This window comes from Pseudopipra pipra, chromosome 1, assembly GCF_036250125.1.
Source record: "Pseudopipra pipra isolate bDixPip1 chromosome 1, bDixPip1.hap1, whole genome shotgun sequence".
Taxonomy (NCBI): Eukaryota; Metazoa; Chordata; class Aves; order Passeriformes; family Pipridae; genus Pseudopipra; species Pseudopipra pipra.
The window spans coordinates 61,140,654-61,163,356 of NC_087549.1; the positions used below are offsets into that span (position 1 = coordinate 61,140,654).

General features: G+C 38.1%; 1 protein-coding gene across 6 annotated transcripts in view; it reads left to right on the forward strand.

The window, feature by feature from the left end:
- Positions 1-22,703, forward strand: part of CARMIL1 (capping protein regulator and myosin 1 linker 1) — a 194,121-nt gene that overhangs the window by 88,439 nt on the left and 82,979 nt on the right. For all 6 annotated transcript variants that reach the window (XM_064658373.1, XM_064658390.1, XM_064658379.1 and 3 more), the window contains exons 6-13: positions 1,073-1,170; positions 1,521-1,591; positions 1,719-1,792; positions 6,411-6,486; positions 8,955-9,043; positions 14,312-14,406; positions 18,684-18,770; positions 22,329-22,432. In XM_064658373.1, the coding sequence (XP_064514443.1) occupies positions 1,073-1,170; positions 1,521-1,591; positions 1,719-1,792; positions 6,411-6,486; positions 8,955-9,043; positions 14,312-14,406; positions 18,684-18,770; positions 22,329-22,432 (694 nt within the window). The remainder of the gene's footprint in view (positions 1-1,072; positions 1,171-1,520; positions 1,592-1,718; positions 1,793-6,410; positions 6,487-8,954; positions 9,044-14,311; positions 14,407-18,683; positions 18,771-22,328; positions 22,433-22,703) is intronic.

The window sequence follows — 22,703 nt, forward strand, 5'->3', positions numbered from 1 at the left end:
TTCTCCTGTTAATATCACTTATTAATTCTCTTCTACTCCACCCCCACTCCCTCAGACCCTGTCCTCCTTTATGGAATTCTGCAGTTTATGAGGCAGTTTTGTCATTCAGAAGAACAGATAATTTTATTTCTTGAAAGGCAGGAAGGGATTGTGTTTCTTTTTTGTCTAGGCAGGAAGAATACTACCAAATTACGAAGATTGGAGCTGGTTATCAACAGTGTACCCTAGAGGCCAGATGTAGTGGCTCAGCTGTTTGCATCATGGTGCTTTTTCTGCATCAAAGCAGTGTATATGCAGCAGTGGTTTCTTCATCTTCATGGCTAGGCTTCGCGAACGAAGATTTGGGAAAGGCTCTACCCACGTTTGTTGCAAGCGCTTTGGTGGCTAAAAAGACCAGTATGAGATAGGCATGTCCAATTGGAAAAGGCACAGCAGAAAGACTCCTTAGGTGGTATATTCTGCAAGACACAATTCTTTCTGCGTTGCCTTTTCTCCTCAAGAGTGATCCTGCGTGCTTTCTCAAAAGCATCAGCAGCGTTATAGATGGTGTGTCTCCAGACCTCCCGATTGGAGGCCAGAGTAGACCAGATATGATGATCAATATGGCCAAGGCTGAGATGTTGTTTCAGGGAGTCCTTGTATCTTCTCTTTGGGACTCCTCTCTTGCGGCAGCCGATGGCAAGTTCACCATAAAGCAGGATCTTAGGGAGGCGGTGGGGTAATGATTAATACCATGTCTCTCCCCTGTTTTGGCCATCCTGGAGTTAGATGAGGGCTACAGGTCTCCTTAGTGTGAGTGATCCTGTCGTACAAAAGGGCTTAGTTGCTCCAGTAGTCACAGGGTTAATCAAAAGAGAGAGAGAGAGAGAAAGAGAGAAGAGACAAATAAATGTCAGTCCTGCTGGGCTGCATAATGGTGTGTGTGACTTTTAGGTAGGAAAGTGAGTTGTATTAAAAATGGTAATTCTTCCTGTACACTCATTTAAAAATATCCTTAAAATAAAAAAGATTTATGTGCTTGAAAAAACTTTCAAAGCCACGAATGATGTTTTTCTCCCTCTTTTGCATCTAGGAGGATTATGAAAAAAGTAACTCTGGAGCCTTCGGAAAGACTGGCTAATCTCCAGGCCCTGTGGGACAGTCAGACAGTGACAGAACTCGGACCTTGTGGTGAGAATGAATTTAAATGCTCAAATATAAAAAGGCTGGAATTGCAGTGTCAGGAAGTTTAATTCTATTTCTGGCAGAAGCTTGTAAAGGTGTAATTAGTTTTAAGGTGTAATTAGTATGAAGCAGACTTCTGATTGGTAGGTGAAGGCACTATATTAAGCTTTCTTGCAACTTACCAGGCAAAGATAGGGTAGTCTCAGTTTCTTTCATAAGCACAATGGACACTCTTCTGAGAAAAAAAGAGAGTGAGTTTTGAAAAATTGGATCTTTAAGTATTAAAGTATCCTTTTTGGTGTATGCTTGTTTGCTTGTTTTACTATTATGTTAAATACTCTCTTGGGTTGTTGTAGGAGGCTTTTCGCAGATGTATGCTTGTGTTTGTGATTGGCTTGGATTTCCTTACAGAGAAGAAGTACAGTGGGTAAGTACATGTCTTGTTCTGAAGCCCTTTTCAGGTAACTGTACAAATGATGAAAGAACAGGTAAATTATAGTGCTTGAAAAAAACCCACTTCCATAAAGACGTATTTGATGATGTATTTTTAACAGGATGTTGATACAATTTACCTGACACAAGATACCAGAGAGTTGAATTTGCAAGACTTCAGCCACCTTGACCACAGGTAAACCACATACAGTAATTGTGATAATATTGATAAAGTGGGATGGTCCCATAGCTGTTACTGGAATGTGTAGACCTGTGAAATGACCATTAGCATTTTTAGTTTTTGAAACAAAGCTGCTGTTTTTTGTATAAGAGCCCCATGGAAACCACATTTCATTCAGGTGGCTGAGAAGATAAATATATTTTCTTATTGGAAGCACTCCAAAAAGTTAGCAGATAGATACTTTTCCTGTGATGGCGGATGTAAGATCTCAAATTCAGCAGATAAAACATGCAGCTACATCTGGTGGGCAAAGCAAAAAAGGAAATTATACAGTCTTTACTTATGCAGAATCTTTTTCTCATGGTGTACACGGTAAAGGAAATTAGTTTTTGTCAGCAAGTCAGTAGAGGGTTTAAATCATTCAACTGAATTCCAGCCAGTAGTCTCTTCACTTATAATAGATGGTATCAAAAATGTGTACTTCCAGAAAGAAACTAATTGAGGGTAATTTTACGAGGAGATGCTGAAACAAGCTAAGTGTTGTATTTAGTTTACTGAATTTAGCTGGCTGAAAAAATTGGATTCTAAGAAAATTGAATCTGAAGATATTACAAGTAGGAGAAAACGGGAGGGATTCTTAACTAAAATCCATCATTATTCCAGGAAAATGACAAATTTAAGAAACTGTAAATAAGATAAAGCATTTGTTTCTTTGGGAAAGACCCATGAAAGAATTAAGAAGCTGTCAGAGGTACGATGTTAGAACATGATAACATGCAGGCTGAACTTGTTGGTAGGTAAGTAAGAGTATTTTGCGACAGCATTCTTTGCAGCTTTAAGCTATCTAGTATGTAAATTTGCAAAATATCCCATTCAAATACTTACTCAACTTCTGTGATGGGTTTCCATAGTCTGCACTGCATCCCATGGCAAAGTTACTGAGCAGTACCTGTGTTGACTAACAGCAGTAACTCGAACAAGGCTACAAGGCTGCAACTAGTGCGTGACGGATGTAGCCAAAGACTCTTTCTTTGGTTAAGCCTTGCTGAAAAAAGATAAGGGGAGGAATACTATTCAGCAGAAGGAAATGTGGGACAAGAATTTAAGAATGCTTTAAACATAATTATTGCAAGTTGGAAGTGCTGAGGAGACTGTGGGCATTCTCGAGAAAGGGACTTACAGATACTGAGCTTCAATCGAAATTAAATATTTTAACAATTTATGTGGAGTGAAAAGTATTACTTGCTAGGAGAAGTAGATTGAAGTGTTGAATATTTAGAGTATCTCAGCTGGTTCAAATGAGTTTGGCTTTTGGAAAGCAAAATAATGGGTTTGTTGCTTTACAAAAGCTTTTCATTGAAGTATACCTTACTAAATTGATGTCACTGAAGAAATATATTTGTGTTGTTAAGAAATGTCTTTATTAAATATCTCATGATTGTCTGTGTCCAAAGATTCAAAACTGTTCTCAAACGATTTACATACTGTGGAATCCATCTTGTGATGAGAATTTCTACATATTGTGGACTAAACTGAGGAATGTTTTGAGTTGAAATTTCAAGAAAACTTACATTTTTAGAAAGCCAAAACTTTATGTTATTCACTAAGAATACAAATTAGGAATTGAAATCCCAGTCAAATCAAGAATGTGTGTAAGCATTTTTACAATATATTTAGGACAGTGAGAATGCTACAAATTTACACTATGCTATTACGCTTTGGATTTTGAGAGACTGTTGTATGTCTTGTTCATCTAATTTTTGGGATTGCCAAACCTATATACTTTATGTTGTGGAGTAGCTGTGAGCTAAGTTAGGAAGGGTACATCAGTTCTCTAAATACAGGAGCTATGCATTGCAAAAATAAACATTTTGTGTTTTTCCAAGTAAAACATTTCTGTTAAAGGTCAGCATAAAGTGGCATGAATTATAGATGAATTGAAGTTCCCAGAGCATCATAACATGGCTTGCTGCATGGGAACATGACTTCCGAGGTTTTATCTGAAGTTATGTTATGCTGTGAACCATAAAATTGTTTAACAACAAAAAAAGACTCCAAGTGAAAAGGGCATGTTTAATTCTGTTGCGTGATTTTCGTCCATGTAGCATATATTTTAGCTTATTTGGATATTCAAAAAAATATAAGAAAAATGTGATTGTTTAGATTCTTTTTTATTTTGTGCTGTTTCAATTTCTTGCCATCTTAAATACCCTGGGTTCCTGAGGTGTTGAAAAAATGTGAAGGCATTAGATAGGATTGAATGTCGTTGAAGCTTGGGGAGATTTTCTGCATACCAGAAGAACAGAATCTGTTTTCATTTTAAGATGGCACAGATTTATCATTTATAAATATTACATTATTCTGGATGGTAATTTAATAAACTAATGAATATAAGCAACTCAATGTAACTCAATGAGGGAAAGGTAGGAGAAGGTCCTGCTTTTGGAACTGGTCGTTAGCATTCTTTCATACCATATTGCAGAAGAATTCAGGTAATTGTTAATACCACATCTAGAGTTTAATAGAATGAAGTGAATAAAGCAGTATATAGTTTGGAAGAGAACAACTTCAATATTTCTTGAAAATGTCATAACTTTCCCACTGACTCTAAGCACCTGTTGTCCTTCACCCATTTCCCTCCCAAGCCAGAGGAGCAAAGGTGAGAAAGGTACAGCCTCAGGCAAGTTCTGTCTGCAGGCACTCTCCTGCCCAGAAGTTACTGAGCTCTTGACAGCCCTCCAAGGGAGCTTAGCAGCTCCATGGTAGTGTAAACACTTGCAGACAGTGATCCCCAATCATCATTCCTCTGTTCTTTTGAAGGAACTGGGCTACTGCTGACAGCTGAAGTACAACTGCTGGTGGTGCCTTCTGCCTCTTTTATGGGTGATGGTGCACAGCACAAACAGTTCTGCTCCTCCAGTGTGATGGTAGTACCATCAGCCTGTTCAATCTTTGCCCTGTAGCATTCACCACCAGCTGTGGCTTGCTGGTTACCGCTGGGTGGATAAGCCAAAATTTCACCTGAAATGTTACTCTTACATTCATTCCACTTCAAAGGCAAAGGCACTGGCAAGAGGGACATCAGAGCTGCTAATTGATTACCACCTTACTGATCTCACCAGGGGCCCACAGAGGAGGAGCAAACCTCTGTGTGTGGATATTCCATACTCCCATAGCAAAGTTCCTCCCTGCCCAACCTAACGGGGAAATACCTCTGGGTTGTGATTTTTTTCTCGCCTTACATTTCACTAGTTAGTGAAACTAACATTGCTTTACATGGAGATCAAGTGTGTATGTGTGTAGGAGCAAAAACAACATGGTGGATAGAAATAAACCTATACACTTTACGAAGCTGCCAAGTCTCTCCTGTGCCAGTGGAAACAAATTCACCGCAAGACCTGATGTGTGCTGTAAACAAGATGGAAGGATGGCGTAGTCCTTGAAGGGCACCACACGCTATTTCCTCTGCAGGAGTGTGAAAACAGTCTATTTGCATGAGCTTCTCGGCTGGTGGGCTACAGACTTTTGCTACAAAATGTTGCACCTTCGCACCGTTACCTTAGTGATGGGCTTGTACTTCCAAATCTAGCAACTGCAGTTCCCAATATAGCCTACTGGATGCTGCTTGTCCGTGTGATGTTGCCTTGTCTCTTGGCTTTCCTATGTGTTTAACAACCACCCTGAATGTGTCTGAATGTTTGTAGAGGAAAACTGAAAAGGAGGAAGAATAAAAAGAAGCTGGGAGAAGGGGTCTGTGTGATTAGGCCTGTGCCTACCTGCTTATGTCCTGAATGAAGAGCCGAGGGGGAATTGGTTCGATAAGTTTGGCTGGTTCGATAAGTTTATGTATATTACAGCTCCTTATTTAATTACATAAACAAGGGCTTTCTAAGTAGCTGTTAAGTTTCTGTGTAGGTGTATATATGTATTTAATATGTTGCATCAAAATGATTGATGTGCTGCACTGCTAGATGGTGTGTAGTGCTTGATGAATGACTCTGCTGGGGGGTGGTATATGGACATGATATTTGTCAACATCTGTTATTGGAGAAACTGAACAGAGGGAGAGCAGATCACATTAACAGGCTTGGAATGAAGAAAATGGGAATAATTTAGAATTTCATTTGTGAAATCCCTTTTACAATTACAGAGGGTTTGTGCTCAGTGTCACATTATCCTTTTGCAGTTCTCCTGCTTCCTGGGGGAATTTAACTATAAGAGATAAGACAAGGAGGTGTTCTCTAGAAACATTCAGTCATGGAATTATATTAAATCATCAGACTGCCAAAAAGCTTTTTAGTGTCATGCTAAATTATAATTAGAGGTGATTAAGAAGCTTAAACACGTCACAGGCTGAAGAAAAAGTTATGTTAAAAGTAGGAATGGCAGTGCAGACAAATTCCTGATTTTGAAATTCGTGATAGAATGGATGTCAGTTGGCCAGTCAAAAATTTCTATTAAAATGAGAGGAAGACACACTGCTGCTTTTTTAGAATGCAGAGCTTTCTACAATGGGGATGGTAGGCAATTAGCATTGCAAAAGTGTGGGCAACGAGATATGGAAGAACTCTTAAGAGATTGTTTCAAATGACAGTCATATGAAATGTGTGTAAAAGTGTTTTTCTTTTTCTAGAGACTTAATACCTATAGTTGCTGCTCTGGAGTATAATCAGTGGTTTACAAAGCTGTCCTCCAAGGATCTGAAATTAGTAAGTAATAAATTTGAACAATATACCTGCTCCTATTGGGCTATGCTGTGTTTTAAAGGATGCTTTTACATTTTTTAAGGTGAAATTTTTTAGGTGAGTACAACTGGGCAGTCTTTTGACAGTTTTTTCCCCTTAATCATATCAGGAAAATAGAAACTGTTGGATAGTCAATTCGTGCCATAGAAACACTGCTGAGAGTCAGGTCTTGTCAAAATTTCAACTAATAAAGTCTGAAAACTTCGTTCGGTGATAACAGTAGCCCATAAAACTATTTCATTGGGTGTTACTGACTCCCACAAACAATATTAGATGATCAAATAGGAAACTTTAAAGCAGTCAGAAGTTTTAGTTGCTTTTTGGAGGTGAAAAGAAAATACCAAGATTCTGGTTTTTTTCTTGCATATAAAGCAGGTGTTTTCATTGCAACTTGATGATTTTCTCTCCCAGTTGTCTGAAGCTAAGTCTGTGTAGTAATAAGTATGTAGTGATGTGTTGCACCGATATTTTTCCATATCAGTTTTCTTTCTTAAAGGCAAAAGGGGGGCTAATCTAAACAAGTTGGACTACTGAAGAAAGGGCCAAGAAAATCAGTAATTAGGTGACATTTTAAATATATCTAAATACCCTATTTTTTCTGAACTTGAAAGTTTATAGTCACAGGTGGAGTTAGTGGTTTGCTTGAGAAATTGCCTTCATTGCTTGCATCCAGAACCTTTTCTCTAAAAATGGAGGTCAAGCCTCATCTTGAAACTGGTGGTATTTTTAGTACTGTTGCAGTTTGCTGTTAAAATCAGCATTGTTAAAAAATACAATGCAATTAATCAGTTTCTGCTTCAATGAAATGAGATAGTTTGTTTAGTTAGAAGACTGGGTGGTGTAGTTTGCTTAGAACACAAACTGGCCGTATACTGGCCCTATTATCTATCTCAGATATATCTATGTGAATGATTGTTGGTTGTTTGTTTTTTTTTTCCCAGCAACTCTTCTCTGGAAAACAAGTAAACTTTATCAATCTTGAAAATGCATCAGTTACTTAAAAAAAAATCAAAATCTTTTATCTTCCACACATTCAGTTTTCAGTCAAAAATGAGGGAAGTGTAAATTGTTGGACAGTGTAAATTGTTGGACTGTAAATCCGTGCCATAAGAACACTGCCGAGGGTCAGTATGAGGTCAGACATATCCGGAGGCCACTGAATGCATTGTGCTTCATGAGTCCCACTCTGACATTGTGTTTGATAGACAGTATCCATAGTATTTTTATAGTACATGCATGAAACTTTCCACTTGCAGTCACACTGTTGTAGAAACACTGTGATAATATTCTGAATTAGTAAAATATGGAAGGTAAAGATAGACTTAGGAAGATGGCTGAGCTGACAGTCTTCATAAAAAATTGTCCCCTTTACTGTGTAAAGGATTCATAAGATTTTATGTGTGTGGTAGAGTAAGTTTGTTTTGTTTAGGGTTTTTTTGGGGCGATTCAATTAGTTTAAAAGTAAAAATAAAAAAACCCCAAACAAGAATACACAACTAGAAAATGTGAGACTGTCATTAGACACAAAGATGTCCCAGGTATGAATGTCACATTGTTGTTTTTAAAGGCAGATAACAGAATAGTTTCAGCACTTCATGACCATGACTGAAATTCAGCTTTGAATATCACATGAACACTTGTTAGTGTGTGCTGAGGGGGAAGTCCAGAAGCAAAAGAAAAGTTTATAATTAAAGGTGATGAGGTGCAGAGCTCAGTGCATGGCTTTTGAATCATTAAGGTTTCATCTCTCTATTTGAAAGGGCAGAGCAAACAAACTCTTTTGTTGTCATATTTCGTTCATGGTACTTGCAAATATCCATGCACATTCTAGAATCCAACAACAGTAAGATCATGAGATGAGATTTGCTTCTGCAAAGGTTCAAATAATTAATGCTGAAATACACTGACCCTTAAACACTAGTCCCTGGCAGCCTTTGGAGGATCTGTAGCTGGGGTGCCTTTGCTCCTGAGGTTTTTGTTTTGCCTTTTTTTTTTTTTTGTCTGCCTTATATAATCTTTCTTTGTGTTTAGTTGTCATTCCTGGTCAGGCTTTATTCTCCTTTGCACTGGTTGCCACTTTCTTCTGAAGGATTAACATGCCTATGGATTTCTTTAAAAATTAAATCAGCGTTTCTTCTGAATCACAGGATTTAGGTTTTTTTACCGTAATCATAAAAATTCTACCCCTTATGGTTAGTTGGCCTGATTCATTAATTACTTGCTTTTAGTCTGCTTCTTGCTTCTCTGAGTCTTTTCCAGAAGTCCTCTGTTGCCACCTGACTCTCTTGGTTGCTTCTGATATTTTTACTTACTATTTATGTATGACAAGAAGATGGTTGTGGCCTGGATCCTGTAATGATGTACACCTTAACTCAATAACTGTCTGTTCCGTGTTTGTGTTCTTTAACACTGTTCTGTCTTTTCTGTGGCAGTCCACTGATGTCTGTGAGCAGATACTGCGAGTGGTGAGTAGGTCCAATCGATTGGAAGAACTGGTATTAGAGAATGCCGGGCTTAGAACGTAAGTAATTCCTTTGAAATGTTGCTTTAGTTACTGCTTACTCCCAGTAAAAGGGATGTGTGATGTGTATTAGCCAGAATAAGCATTAAAAAAGCTTGTGCTCGGTGTCTGTCTTGTTCTGAGGAGCCTGTAGTCACAAGCTTTTTATTGGGTTTTCCAGAGGTTTCTCATGTCCAAGAAATCCCTTTAAAGTGATGTTTTTTAAGATTCTGCCTGGTGAGTTGGGTTAAGTGGAGCAAAATGATTGAATGAGAGCATAAACCCTAAAACAGTTTGCACTATTCCTCTCCAAATATGGCTGCTGATAGAAGTATGAACACCTTTTTGTCATTTAAAAAACAATGGTTTAAGTTTTGTTAAAAAAATGCATTGTTCCATCCTGCATAACACATTATTGTTTCATTCTCAAATGAGCTGGTGTTATCTTAGTGTGGATTGTCGTCTGCTCAAATATAACAGGACTTCTGCATTAGCAACCTTTTCAAAAAAAGTAGATAATTAAGTTTAATGGCTTGCCATAGCCTTAAAAGAAGATACATAGAAGTAAGCCATACATAAATTGCATATGTTTTAAATACAGTAAGTTGTAGTTACTAGGTATTTGCTTCTTTCTCCTTCACAGGAAATAGAAGCAAAGTTGAAGTTACAAACTAGCACAGTTGGAAGTATTCGTAGCTTGTCTTACTGTTAGGGTAGTGTCCAAGAAAATGTAGACAAGATTAAGTCTAGAACTAATGAATCTTTATGTTAATAAAAAAAGTAAAAAGATGGGAGAAGCAGAACACTATATTGACTTACAGATAGAGGGAAACAAGCACAGGAAAAATATTCGGTGTGCCTTACACTGTCTCCTCTTCCATTGTTTGGGCCTTTTTCTCCTTTCTAAAATGGACTTTGCACTGAAATACCTTTACAAGAAAATTGTCTACTTGACATGGAAATTTGAGGTCGAGTTTGGAATTGCACCCAAACTTTCTATCACTAATGCGCTACCTTTAATAGCTGTAATTCAAACATAAGCCCGTGAATTTAATCTTGTTTTTCTTTCAATATGTGCCACAAAATCCAGTGATAATCATTAATGTTAAAGGATACATTGAATACCTTTGCATGTTGCCTACCAGAACTTATCACTGTTGGATTAACTGATTTCAGTTTTAACAGGACTTGACAGATAATAAATGTGTGACTTTGCTTTTCATGTCTCCATCTACACGCAGAGTGTTTGGCATTGTGCCTTGGTGTGTATCTGTTCCGATCAACATTGTCTGTGTTTGTCAAGGATGCATTTGTCGGTTTTGCCATTTGTCATATCTGCTTGCTGGAAGGAGATCCTGTTGTTACTGGGCACCTTCCTTCACATAGCTTACAGACCAATCATTTTTAATGAGCTGTGACAGAATGCCAAACCAGGGTTAAGAAAGAGCTACCAAGAATAATGCTGTAAGAAATAACCCGAGCAGCTGCAAGAGCATATTTCTTCCTGCAACAGAGTCAGTTTAAGATGATTCCATTCTTTTCTACCTCCAGCCACTCATTTCTGTGATTTGGTTTGGGCCACAGCCTCATAAACACTTGTCATCCTCTCAAGTGATGAGACAGCAAACTATTGTGCAGTAGCAGTAATAGGGACTCGGGACTAGGGAAGTGTGAACTTCCTGTTGGGGAAAACAGGATGTCAAGTGAAAGCCCCTGTTTGATAAGATTTGTGCCAGTTAAGATGCTCTCGGAAATTTTATCCCCATTGCTATTTCTTTAACCAGATAGAGAGGATGCAGTTTAGATTACATTGGAAGGTTTCAATGAATATAGCAAACACTAATGTTTTGGTAAGTGTTTTAACTGAGATAAGTGATGTCCAGATTTCAGGGAGAGGAGAATCATTCAGGATGACCCGAACAAATGAGCTTAAAAAGAGAGTTATATCTGTGAGGTACTTAGAGAAATGGAACAATATGTGATAACCATAATCCCCTGTACTCAGCACTAGTGAGGCCACACCTTGAGTACTGTGTCCAGTTCTGGGCCCCTCAGTTCAGGAAGGATATTAAGATGCTGGAGCAGGTCCAGAGAAGAGCAACAAGGCTGGTGAAGGGACTGGAGCACAAGTCCTATGAGGAGAGGCTGAGGGAGCTGGGGTTGTTCAGCCTGGAGAAGAGGAGGCTCAGGGGAGACCTCATCACCCTCTACAACTACCTGACAAGAGGTTGTAGCCAGGTGGGGGTTGGTCTCTTCTCCCAGGCAACTATCAGTAAGACAAGAGGACATGGTCTTAAGCTCTGCCCAGGGAGGTTTAGGTTGGATATTAGGAAGAAATTCTTTACAGAAAGGGTAATCAGGCATTGGAATGGGCTGCCCAGGGAAGTGGTGGATTCACTGTCCCTGGAGGTTTTTAAGATAAGACTGGATATGGCACTTAGTGCCATGGTCTAGTAACAATAGTGGTAGTGGATCTAGGGTTGGACTTGATGATCTCAGAGGTCCTTTCCAACCCAGCTGATTCTATGATTCTATGAACCAGAATATTCATTTCCATGAAACTGCAAGACAGACTTTTCAGTCTGCAAAGGCCTGTTTGCAGGAGCTGACGTAAGCAATCTTTTGCTTGCATTTACATACTCTCTGAAAGCTGGCAAGGCAGAATGTCCCTACCTCCTTTCACGCTGTCCTCTGCAGCCCTGTTCCAAAAAGGGTGGCCAGCTACGACATGGGTAACAACAGAGATATCTGTTGCTGGTACCCAAAGGGCCTTTGACAGTGATGTTGAGTCTTATCTTCCCCTTCTTGATAGGCCCTGAATGTCCTTAGACCTAACAGTGTTATTTCCTCCCACACATGTCCTCTTTTTTCTGTTGCAGGGATGTTGTCTAGACAGATCTCAAGGAATTGTTTTGTTTGTCTGAGATTTCCAGATTGGTGGTGTTCTTACCCTTGATGAAATATCCTTCCTCTGCCATATGTATAGTTAAATTGAATCTTTTTAGGGCTTTACCTTCAAGCCTGAGTGTGCTCGTTTCAAGCAAGCATGGCTGTGCAATGCGTACAAAGCAAGTTTGATGATTTATAGAAAGTTTCAGAGTTACATTGCATTCTCTGTTCATGAAGTGTGCAGCCAAAAGAAATAATAAATTTTATGACTTGAAATGAGGAGTGGACAAAGGAGGGGAAGGGATGTTCCCCAGTAAGCAGAGCCCCAGTGCCTCCATTTATGGTAGAGGTTGCAACAGGGAGTGGGGAAGTTGTATTCGTTTTTTCCAAAATGAGCCTTGGAGCCCTATTAGCCCAACGGTGATAAACCAGTGTTTTCTGGTGGCAGTTGGTTTACTGTGCCTTTCCTAAGTAGTTCACACACACTCCAGTTGTCCAAAAAGTTCTGATAATCCTGTCTGTATTGGTGGCAAAAGCTGGAGCAGAGTTTGTAAACAAGACTGAAGGTAGGGACAGAGTTCTGTAATGACAAGAATCTGTTAGGGATAAAGGAAGAGGAGAAAACTCCTCAAGAAGAAAGGAGCATTTGTTGTTTTTTTTAACTCAAAATCTCATTTTTCTTGGCTGAACATAAGGAGTTTGATTCAGTTGCCTAAGCACAGACATCTATAGCGCCATTCGAAATGCTGGAGGATTTCCACAGAGTGTTGGCAAGTGTAACTGAGGACCTACAGGAGACATGTAGTTTTCTGCAGCAGCAGGTGATAGTAAAGCAGGAGACCCTGAGGCCTGTCAGGTGGCAGAGTTTCAAGCCCAGAATGTCTTTTTGTATTCACATGCTCCTTGCATTTTAGGAAAAGAATATGCTTTTCCCAAAGGCAGCCCATCATTATGCATCTGCAGCGCTGGAGCAGTTCTAGCTCCAGATGTCTTGTTTAAGGACCTGGTGTTTCAAAGGGAAACTAAACTTGCCTGGAACATTTCTGTACTCCAGTACACTTGGCAACCACAGATAAGTAAAAGCTGTTGAGGCTATTGCTGTTCAGTCTCCACTGTTTTCCGGATACCAGAAGAGGATGCTACTTCCACTGTGGTTCTCAGCACAGAGATTCATCTACTAGTCTGATGGTAGGCAGGATCTGCCCTGAGGAAAGAGGGCAGTGTTATTTAGCACTCTGATAGCTCTCCGCTACTGGGCTACAGAAAGGAAGATGATGTACTTCAAGGCAGAGAGAGAGAGGGAAGCTCAAGGCATATTTTTGATTTCTACTTTGGTGTCTAACTTAGGTGAAGTAAAAATACTGAAATCACAGTCTCATTTTATCACAAGCACACAATAGGTCTAGTCCCTTATTACATGACAGCTTCCCAGTAGGTATGAGAACAGGTTTGAGGACTTGTCTTAGAGCTGATAATACAACACCCTTCTGATTTAATGCAAGGAATGTGTCTCCACCAGAGTCTGAGAGTGCGGTCGTGCAGGAAAACCCGAACTAGCTTTGAAGTTACTGCTGTGGGTGGTGCTAGTCCAGCTGCAGCAAAATGCTTTCAAACAGGGCAGTGTTCCCTTGCCTCTCAAGTGAGTTTGGAATAGAGGTCACGCTGCTACAGCTACCTACCATGGTCGGTTAAGATTACTTTAAAGCTGTCTATGCTACCAGGCCTGGCTGTTGTGGGCACTACAGAACTGATATACTGTCATCTCTCTCAGGATCCGTTCCTGGGACTGTGGTCAGCCAGTTATGTACTTTGATGCTTCTCACTGTAAAAAGAAGTAAGCGAAGACCAGTTCATCAGTGTGCTGGTGTTCTTTTGTTCTTTGAGAGAGCTATTCCTGCTGTTTTATAAGGCTAGAAATACTCCTATTTTTTTGACCCTCTGGGTATGCCGCAAAGCCCATCAGTTTGAGTGCCTCTACACTGTTGGTAGAGAGCTGCTTCAAGTGAGGGGGTTGGCTTGTGAGTGAAGGAGGTAGCGGTATGCAAGTTAGTGTATACGTGCCACTCGTGTGGCACGGAGGAGATGGAAGATATGCTCAAGTTATTCTGTGTAACTCCTATTTTTATACCTTCAGATCTCTGTCAAAAACATTTTGGGCTTTGCTTGAGTGCTCTTCTGCCTCTTAGGTCACAAAATAAATAATGAAGTAACCTTCTGTGAAAGATAGCAAATTAGCCAAATAAGCATTGTTTAAAACTGTGAGGAATCAGTTAGTGCTCTGCAGTAGCATAGGCCACTTGTGGCTAGTAATCCCTTGAAACTTTTAAACCTTTGAATGTGCTGTTGATAGACGAGATAACAGGATTCCTTCTCCCTCTCTTTTCTTTTCTTTTCTTGTAGAGATTTTGCACAGAAACTAGCCAGTGCCCTAGCCCATAATCCCAACTCAGGACTCCACACGATCAACCTTGCTAGCAATCCACTTGAAGATAGAGGTACTGTAATATTATGTTTTTCTCTTTCTACAAATGTAATAGGAGGATTATTGCTGCTCTATTCAGCTTTGCCTGAATAATGGGGTATTGTTCTGTGCGTAATGCTACTGTAAATATCTGTTTTTCACAAATGACTGGGAATCACTATTGTTTTTGATTTATACATATCCATTAGCGTGTTGATAAATATTTAAATGTCTTAAGCCAACTCTGGATTTCATTAGATTTCATTACATTTTCATATAGGTTTCTTTTAAAGGAAGGCAGAAACAATGATTGTTTAGGAATAGAGAGTGAAAAAAGAAAAGTGGTGTGCATTTTTAAAGGCAGTGTAATCAGTTGAAAGATGAAGCACAAGGCAACTTCGTTCCTTGGATTATATTTTCCTGATGGTTTTGTGTTTTTATTTCAGCCATAATTTCGTGTTTATTTTCAATATGGAAACTATTCCTTTTCTTCATCTGGGTGCTAACCTGTCCTGTTGCAAGCTTTTGGTGATGTTCAATAATACTGGCATAACCGGCAATCTTATGTAGCAAAGTGCTGTTAACTCCACAAGATGGAAAATCAAGCTTAACAGCTCAACTTTTCTCAGACCAGGCACCGCTAGGCATGATTTCAGTACATATCAAGTCATTCCCCTCCTTTGTCTATTCTCTTTTCACCCAAGAGGCATTTATTTTTAAAATAAGGTTACATTCTTTCAGTCTGGAGCTGACCCTTCAGCACTGCCCATGTGAGATTTCCATTTGCTTCACTTGATGCATTCCAAGCACACAGTGTTCTGGGATCAGACTATCTTGTGCTCTTGTAAGGCTAGAAGAAAAATAAGAATTCTGCACAGTGAACCTTTTCTTGTTTTAGTTGTTTTGTTTTGGGGAAGTTTTCCATTCTCTTTGCTTTCATGATTCAAAATGGAAAAGCAGTTCATTTTGAGTACAACCTGATGGACTTGGAATGTTGTTAACACAGAATTTTGAAGGTGTCTCTCCTTTCTTGCTGGTTCATTGAGGAAAAAAAAATAGATTTTTTTTCCCTTTCCTCTTCTGTATCTCTTTTCTTTCTGACATCTTGTAAGATAACAAGTATGACAATAGTTTTGTTTTTAACCTATTCTGAGTAGTTTTTTTATTTGAAATTATTTACATGAATTACTTTAACTCTTCTGATTACCTCTTGCCTGCTGATTACTGCTTGTCCTTGTTAAGAATCCATATCACATGAAAGCCAGTGCTTTGCTGAAGAATGTTATTATTACAATGTGCCGTAGGCCTTTCTGCATTCTACAAAAATTTCTGTAGTAAGCTGAAAAAAAGACTGATACATTGTTGATTCTGCTTTTGAAGAAGTGTATCTAGATCGTGTTATTTGAAAGGTTTTTTTCAAAGGAACTCATTTTTATCTTGAAAACAAAACAATTGACCGAACACTGAGTAGATACTCTACAATGCAGGTGATTTTTTTCCTTTTTTTGAAACATAACTACGAGTGTACTTTCTTTGCAACAAACCTGTAGATTCAAACCATTCAGTATCCACATAGAAGATACAAATGAAATGCAGAAGCTCTAACTTGGAGAAATTAGCAGGGTTCTTTCATTATCTCAGCATCTCCTATCAAATGTACAATTAAGATTTGACCTTTTTCTTAGAGAATTAAAGCACTTAAAGAGGAGTTAATGATAACTGCAATGGGCAAATATTGCAACTTTTCAATTTATAAAAAAATGTAAATGTGCTGTGATCTGATATTCACTGAATATAAGGTAGATTTGACTTTTATTAAACTAGAGTAGCAGCAAGGCTTTCACAAATAAAAGCTGGCATAGTGGAGATTCATATAAACATACGAATTTTGGAAAATACCTTTTGAAAAATCACCTGCAGGAACTGCAAGTTCAACCAGATTATTTTCCTGTTATAAGGGAAATAACACAAAGCTGTATGTTTTCTGGAGAAGAACATATTGTACCTTCTTTGAACAAAAACATACCCTAAGCTATTACATATTGTTGAGTACCAATAAGTAAAGGCATTCCATTATATTAATGCAACTGTCTGTATTCCAAAACCATGGGAAGTGTGTTTATTTTAACTAAGGCATAGGATCTGGCTTCAATTCAAATCCAAAGCAGTGTTTATATGCAGTGATTTTTACTGAGACCAATCTCTTAGTTTGTGCTTGGCTTTCCTCTGTTGTACTGTCAATATTTTTGAGAGTAATACCAGTAAAGTTTATTATCAGTCTTGTCTTTAAAAGTCTAGCCATGCTAAAGTGAAGGGAGTTTTACTTATGGCTCTACTATAATCTGCATTTAATCTCATATTTTGTTAAAAATAATGTGAAACATTCCCAAGCCTAGCAGTACTCAAATTTGAAACTATGTGCCTGGATGCAGTTAATTGTACTTCTGCTGTTAGAACTCTCATCTCTATTACAACATTAGCATAAATGGGTGGCTAAAGTCCATTCAAGGGCCTGAGTGACCAGAAGCACTTTTTCTTTTCTGCACCTGATTCCTGTATCTTGTCACTGGGCAGATCCTTAACTCCCAGTGCTAGTAAGATTTTAAAATTGTTCGGATTGGTTAGAACAATGACTAATCTGCAGATCGTTAGCTAAATACGAAGATGGAGAGGTAAAATTATTTGCTGCATGTCTTACTCAAAGTGCCAAACAGCAAAAATTAGATTTGTGATATCCTTGTACTTATTTTTTTTCTTCTTTTGCCAGCGTAACTCTAACTTGATTTTGAAAGTATATATTGTGACTAAACCAGCCTAACAAATGTGGACAGTCAGCTACAGAATATAAATTCTGAGGTCAACGTAAGATAAATTGAGCCTCCTGCTTGAGTAGATAAAAACTTATTTTTTTATAAGAGAGCTATGAAACAAAATCCTATTAATATGATTTGATTCATTCCTGCTGAAAGCTGAAGACATCTGGCTACCATTGTGCTTTACAACAAATGATGCCAAGGTATCATGGGTCTAATATTTTGGCAATATAAATGAAAAACTGTATGTTGTCTTGTGCTACATGGATGTTGCACCTACCATCATCATACAGAACACGCTTTTACAGAAAGCGTTTAAAAAACCCAACAAACCTACTGCAGTATCTGCAGGATATCTGTATCTTTCATTCTGAATGGTAAGTAAAACATAATAAAAACAGAGTAAACATATATATATATATACATATATATATACATATATATGTGTGACCTGCTAGCAGACTGTTTCATGTCTGGGTATGTAGAGAAGGGTATCAGCTTTTTAATTTACTGTGTTTTGAATCAAGTAAAAGGCTTTACCCCCTTTCTTTTTGTCCTTTTCTCAAGTGAGTTGCTGTAGAGGACTGTATTTCACACCTCAGGTTAAGCCTTGAGTTTCTGTGTTAAAGTTTTCTTCTAATAAATATTGCATAGATTGGTTAAAACTATTATTTAGAATGTACCCTCTGAATCAAATTTCAATCCTTTGCTTAAATGGGGGATTAAATTTATGGAGTGGGGAACTTGGATACACTGAGTAAAGGCTTTAATGAAAAGTACTTTTGGTTTAGGTTTTTCTTTTGTTGGATTAGTGCTGAGGTAGTCCAGTCTAAGTCAGCATCTTAATAAGTTTCTACTGTTTAGGATTGCAAGCAGTTGTAGCATTACCAGCCAGGATACAGGCTTGGAAACCTGTAGGCTACTGTAAGGGAGATAAGTCGCCATTACAACTTGGTGGAAGTTTCAGGCTTCTAGAGTTTACCTCAGAAAAAGAGAGCAGTGTTAGCTTATGTGGGTGTCTTTCTTGCCTTGGTAGCCCCTCCTTTTAAAAGAAAATAAAAATAATTTGAAGTTTCATGTGAAGTACCACTGTTGGGTTTTATTTTGTGGTTGAATTTTTAGATTTATGTGTTTTTTTCTGAACCATAAAGCTTCCAGATTTTCCAAGTGCTCACTATTTGATGTGTGTAAAGCTTCCCTTTGACTCCTTCTCAAAAGTATGTGTGTATTATACAGTTTTAAACTAACTAAGGAGGTTTACTGGTCATTAATAGCAAAATTCTCTATGTGTTCAGTGGTTAGCAAAGAAGGGATCTTGATTACATCGGTCATTTCAAAGGTTTATGGTCATAAAAACACAGGGCCCTCCTGCACAGTAAGTGCAGTCCCTTGCTGTTGTTTTCACCAGTGCAGTTTGCCCCTGCCATGATTTGCTTGGAAAACATGAGATCACACAGTTAACCTGAAAATATCCCTTTTGTCTTTGCTCCCCCAACAGGTGTGTCATCTTTGAGCATCCAGTTCGCCAAACTTCCAAAGGGACTGAAGCATTTAAATTTATCTAAAACCTCCCTGTCACCTAAAGGTATGTTTTATAAGTTTGCCTCTTTTTCTGTTCTAAAACTTGCAGACTTACATACTTTTTCCTACCAGATTATAAACTAATTAATTCTGTAAATTATTTACATGTATTTTCTCAGCAGCACAGCTGCTTTTTTGCAGTCTGGGGTTGCTGAACTGTGGGCTGGGTTCCATATCCCCTTCAGCACTTTGATAAACTCTTAGTGACTTCTGTAAGTGTTGGGCTTGAACCTGTATTGTAAAGGAAGACTGAAATTAGAATTGGCATAAACTACGTTTCATATATGCTTCAAAAAAATGGCTGAAACAAAAATGCGTAGGGAAATTTCCAAATGTTTTGCACACAGTTATTTTATGAAACTAAGCATTGTGACAGTAGCTGTTAAGTGGCTTTCTCTGACTAAAGACTTACTTGTTTTATAATTCACAAATTTCTGATTTGATATTGCAATTGAAATATATGTATATTTTAAAAGAAATAACAGTACTAGAACACGAGTCAGAAGTTTTCAGGATTTTCTGCATTTCTGTTTTACAAGTAGTAGAAGCAGTGACCTCTCAAACAGACTTCACAAACCCAGGGTCTCCTATATAGACAATGAATGTTAAGAATAGAAAAAACATACTGACATAATTGTTGCTTTTTTGTAGATGTTGATGACCTGGAAAAGATGAGTGAGTTACGGTCTCTAATTAATGAAGGACATTAGTTGATAGCAGATAAAAAACGTGCCCTTTTATCCTCTTAATTATTGGTCTGTGAAGTGCATATTCTGTGTTCTCAGCTTCAAGGATTGACCTGGAGGAATATGGGTGGGGTAAAGGACTTTTGTTGTTTTAATATGAGTGCCTATAGCTCTTGTTATGCTTAGGTAAATAGTAAACCCTAAGCTGAATTTAGTCAATCATGATTTTCACTAAAAAGACTTCATTAAACTCTGGGGTTGTTGTTTTCCACTGTTAACTCAATTTTTAGTGACAAGCAGTTGATTAAGAATCTTGACTAACCATACATATACTGTTGAAATGAGATGTTTGTGAATTTGACAGAAATTCATGCAGTTCAATATGTTTCTTCATCCTGTGCTTTTCTTCACGTGATCCGATGTCTTGTGATGGTTGAGTCAAGGGAGCACTCTAGCTATACTTCTATCTTTGTAAAGAATAAATATCAGCTTGATGAAGTTTATCCACACATCCCTGTCAGTGAAGGTGAATTCTGAGGTTATGGAAAGAATTCGGAAGATTTTTAACAGGCTTTTTAAAGATGGTCTTTAAGCAAAAGCTGAAAATATTTTACAGTATAATACTGATGTCACAGTATTCCTCAAAAAAGTCTGTGTGATATCTTAAAATGGGAGTTCTTACAATCCTTGGGACCTGAAACAACTCAGGTTGTCTGCAAAGCTGTCTTAGTTAGATTTTCTTTAATTTAAGAAGACAGTACTGATTTTGTTTTAACTTGTGAGGCTATTTTTGAACTTGTAATGCTTTTGGTCAGGAAAGTCTAACAGAAACCTTGGATTCAATAGACTTCAAAGTGCATGGATTTTTTTTCCCTCCCAGCCTTTCTTTTTGTTTTCATTTTTTTTTATTTTGAGCTTTTCAGAAATTCTGTACAATCCCTCGCTGGTTTTGACCTTATTTTAAAAGTGCTTTCTATTTGAGATAAGTTTCTAAGATTGACAAGTGAAGTTCAGGTGGCAACTTCCCAGCTGATCTTTCTTCAAATATTGTATCTCAAAGTTCCTGAGAGCTATTAACACTCTGAGCCTCCTGAGAGTGGTAAAAGAGCATAAAAGATTGTCTGCAAATGAAAGTGAGATTACTGTTAGAGTATAGCATGAGGTAGGGTGAAGTTCAAACATAAATTTATTGATTTGAAGATTCTAGTTAAATGGAAAATTCTAGTATACTCATTCAAAAATAGGGCTTACTTTTCTGAGCCCGAGCCAGGGGCTAATTAAAAAATCCCTCATTCTCACTGTTTGCTTTCACTGATGTGGCTGATTTTGAGCAGTTGGCTTTTTTTAAGCACGAAACAAACAGCAACATTAAGAATTGTTTGATAGCTCTTCTCCTTCAAACTCAGACACTGCTGCTGAATTCCCATGTTCTTGATAGTACGTGCTGAATTGCTGATAGCTTAACCCTGGCTGTAACCTCGGCTGACAGCTAAGTACTGTCCCGCAAACAGGACAAAATTGCATTTGCTTATAAATGTTGATGAGAAAGCTCACTAAAGTGAATCCAGAGCTCTAAGCTCTAGTGGTTAAAGAGAGCTTTTAGTTCTTTTGAAGTTTCAAAAAATATCAGTTTGCAACTTACCTCTAGCAATAGCATGTAGATTCAACAACACTATGTGAACATAAAAGAAAAATGACATTGAGCAGAAAAGATTTAAGATTTGACAAAGGTGTTCCTGTGCTTTGATTCCTTTCAGTATCAAAAGCCTCCTGAAACCAGGAGCCATACTACTAATATGGGAGACTTTCTTAATATTTGAAAGCTTAGAAAACTAAGGCGCTGACAGAGGTATTTTGGTCTCTAGTAGCTTCCTAGCTGCTTCCTCCACATCCTCACTGATAATCATGTTTCATAATAGTTTTTAATTGAAGACTGGAAATGTTCCATCCGTTGAATGCCAGTCCACTTTCACTAACCAGTAGCTTTGAGAAATGGCTGAATAATGTGTAGTAGATCACCTGCCTGCTTTATAGCTTTGGCTGGGCACTTGCAAAAAAACTACTGCATCAACTAAAGGGCACAGTGATGCTTAGCATGTAAGAAGCACATGCATGTAGTGCTTGAAAGGCAGCAATAGCTATCTAAATAAATTGAGAACTTGATAAGCTGCAGAGCCCTCAGATGAATGTTAGATTTGAAGAAGTCAGAAATAGCCATGTCCTAATTTGTATTTGGAAAAGCTGAAAAACTTCCATGGAAGGAAGCTCTGACTGGTTTATTCCCAATGTCAGCTTTTTAATTTTAATGTGAAAAATGTGTCTGTCTGATCAGGAACTGAGACTCTTTATGCATCTCTTGATATTTTAATTAACTATTTTTATGAAATTGCAGGCAAATACATTAATTGAAATATTTTTCATTTCTAGGTCTCATCAGTTGCTTTTGAAGTTCTGGCAATTATAGTTGTTAATGTACTTGGTCTTCCACAGATACTTTCATCTACTTCCGCAGATACTTTTATCTAAATATTATTGTTTTCGGGAAGACACCGGCTCAACATTATGGAGTAAACTGTGGTTTTAAATTCTGTTTCAAAATAGGATTGCGTCTTTCCTGGATCTGGGGCATAAAACACACTGTGGCTCCATCAGGGCAGCTGGGAGAGGGTAGTCCAGTCGTAACTGGGTATGCTGTGGCAGGGAAGAGTCTCATATCTGCCTGGTGATCTGTATTCCTCTGTTGTAGTACAGTGATGATAATAGGAAGTCATTAAACATTTGTGTATGTCTGTGTTCACTGAAATTGTGCACTTGCAGGGTCCGGGCCAGTTTTGTGTAGAGTTGAATAAGTTGAATACTGACCTTTTTTTTGTCAGGGGTGAATAGCCTTTCCCAGTCACTGAGTGCCAACTCGCTGATCGCGAACACACTCGTCTATCTCGACCTCTCAGGGAACGTGCTCCGCGGTGATGATCTCTCAGTAAGCACTTTCTTCTCATTTGGGAGCTAATGAATGGATGTTTCAATTAATTGTTAAGAGAAAGGCAGATCCTTTTTGTTTAGATCCTTTTTTGCCTTTATTTCTGTACAGCTTTAGTAGAAAGAGAAAATAACATTTTTATCTCTACTCTTCAGTACATAGTCGAAGAATTGCCCCCCACAACTAAAAAAATCCACATAAATTTAGTTTACACTTTTAGTCTTTGGTTTCTACTGATAAATGTGAAAACTGCAAAGGTACCACTTGTTTC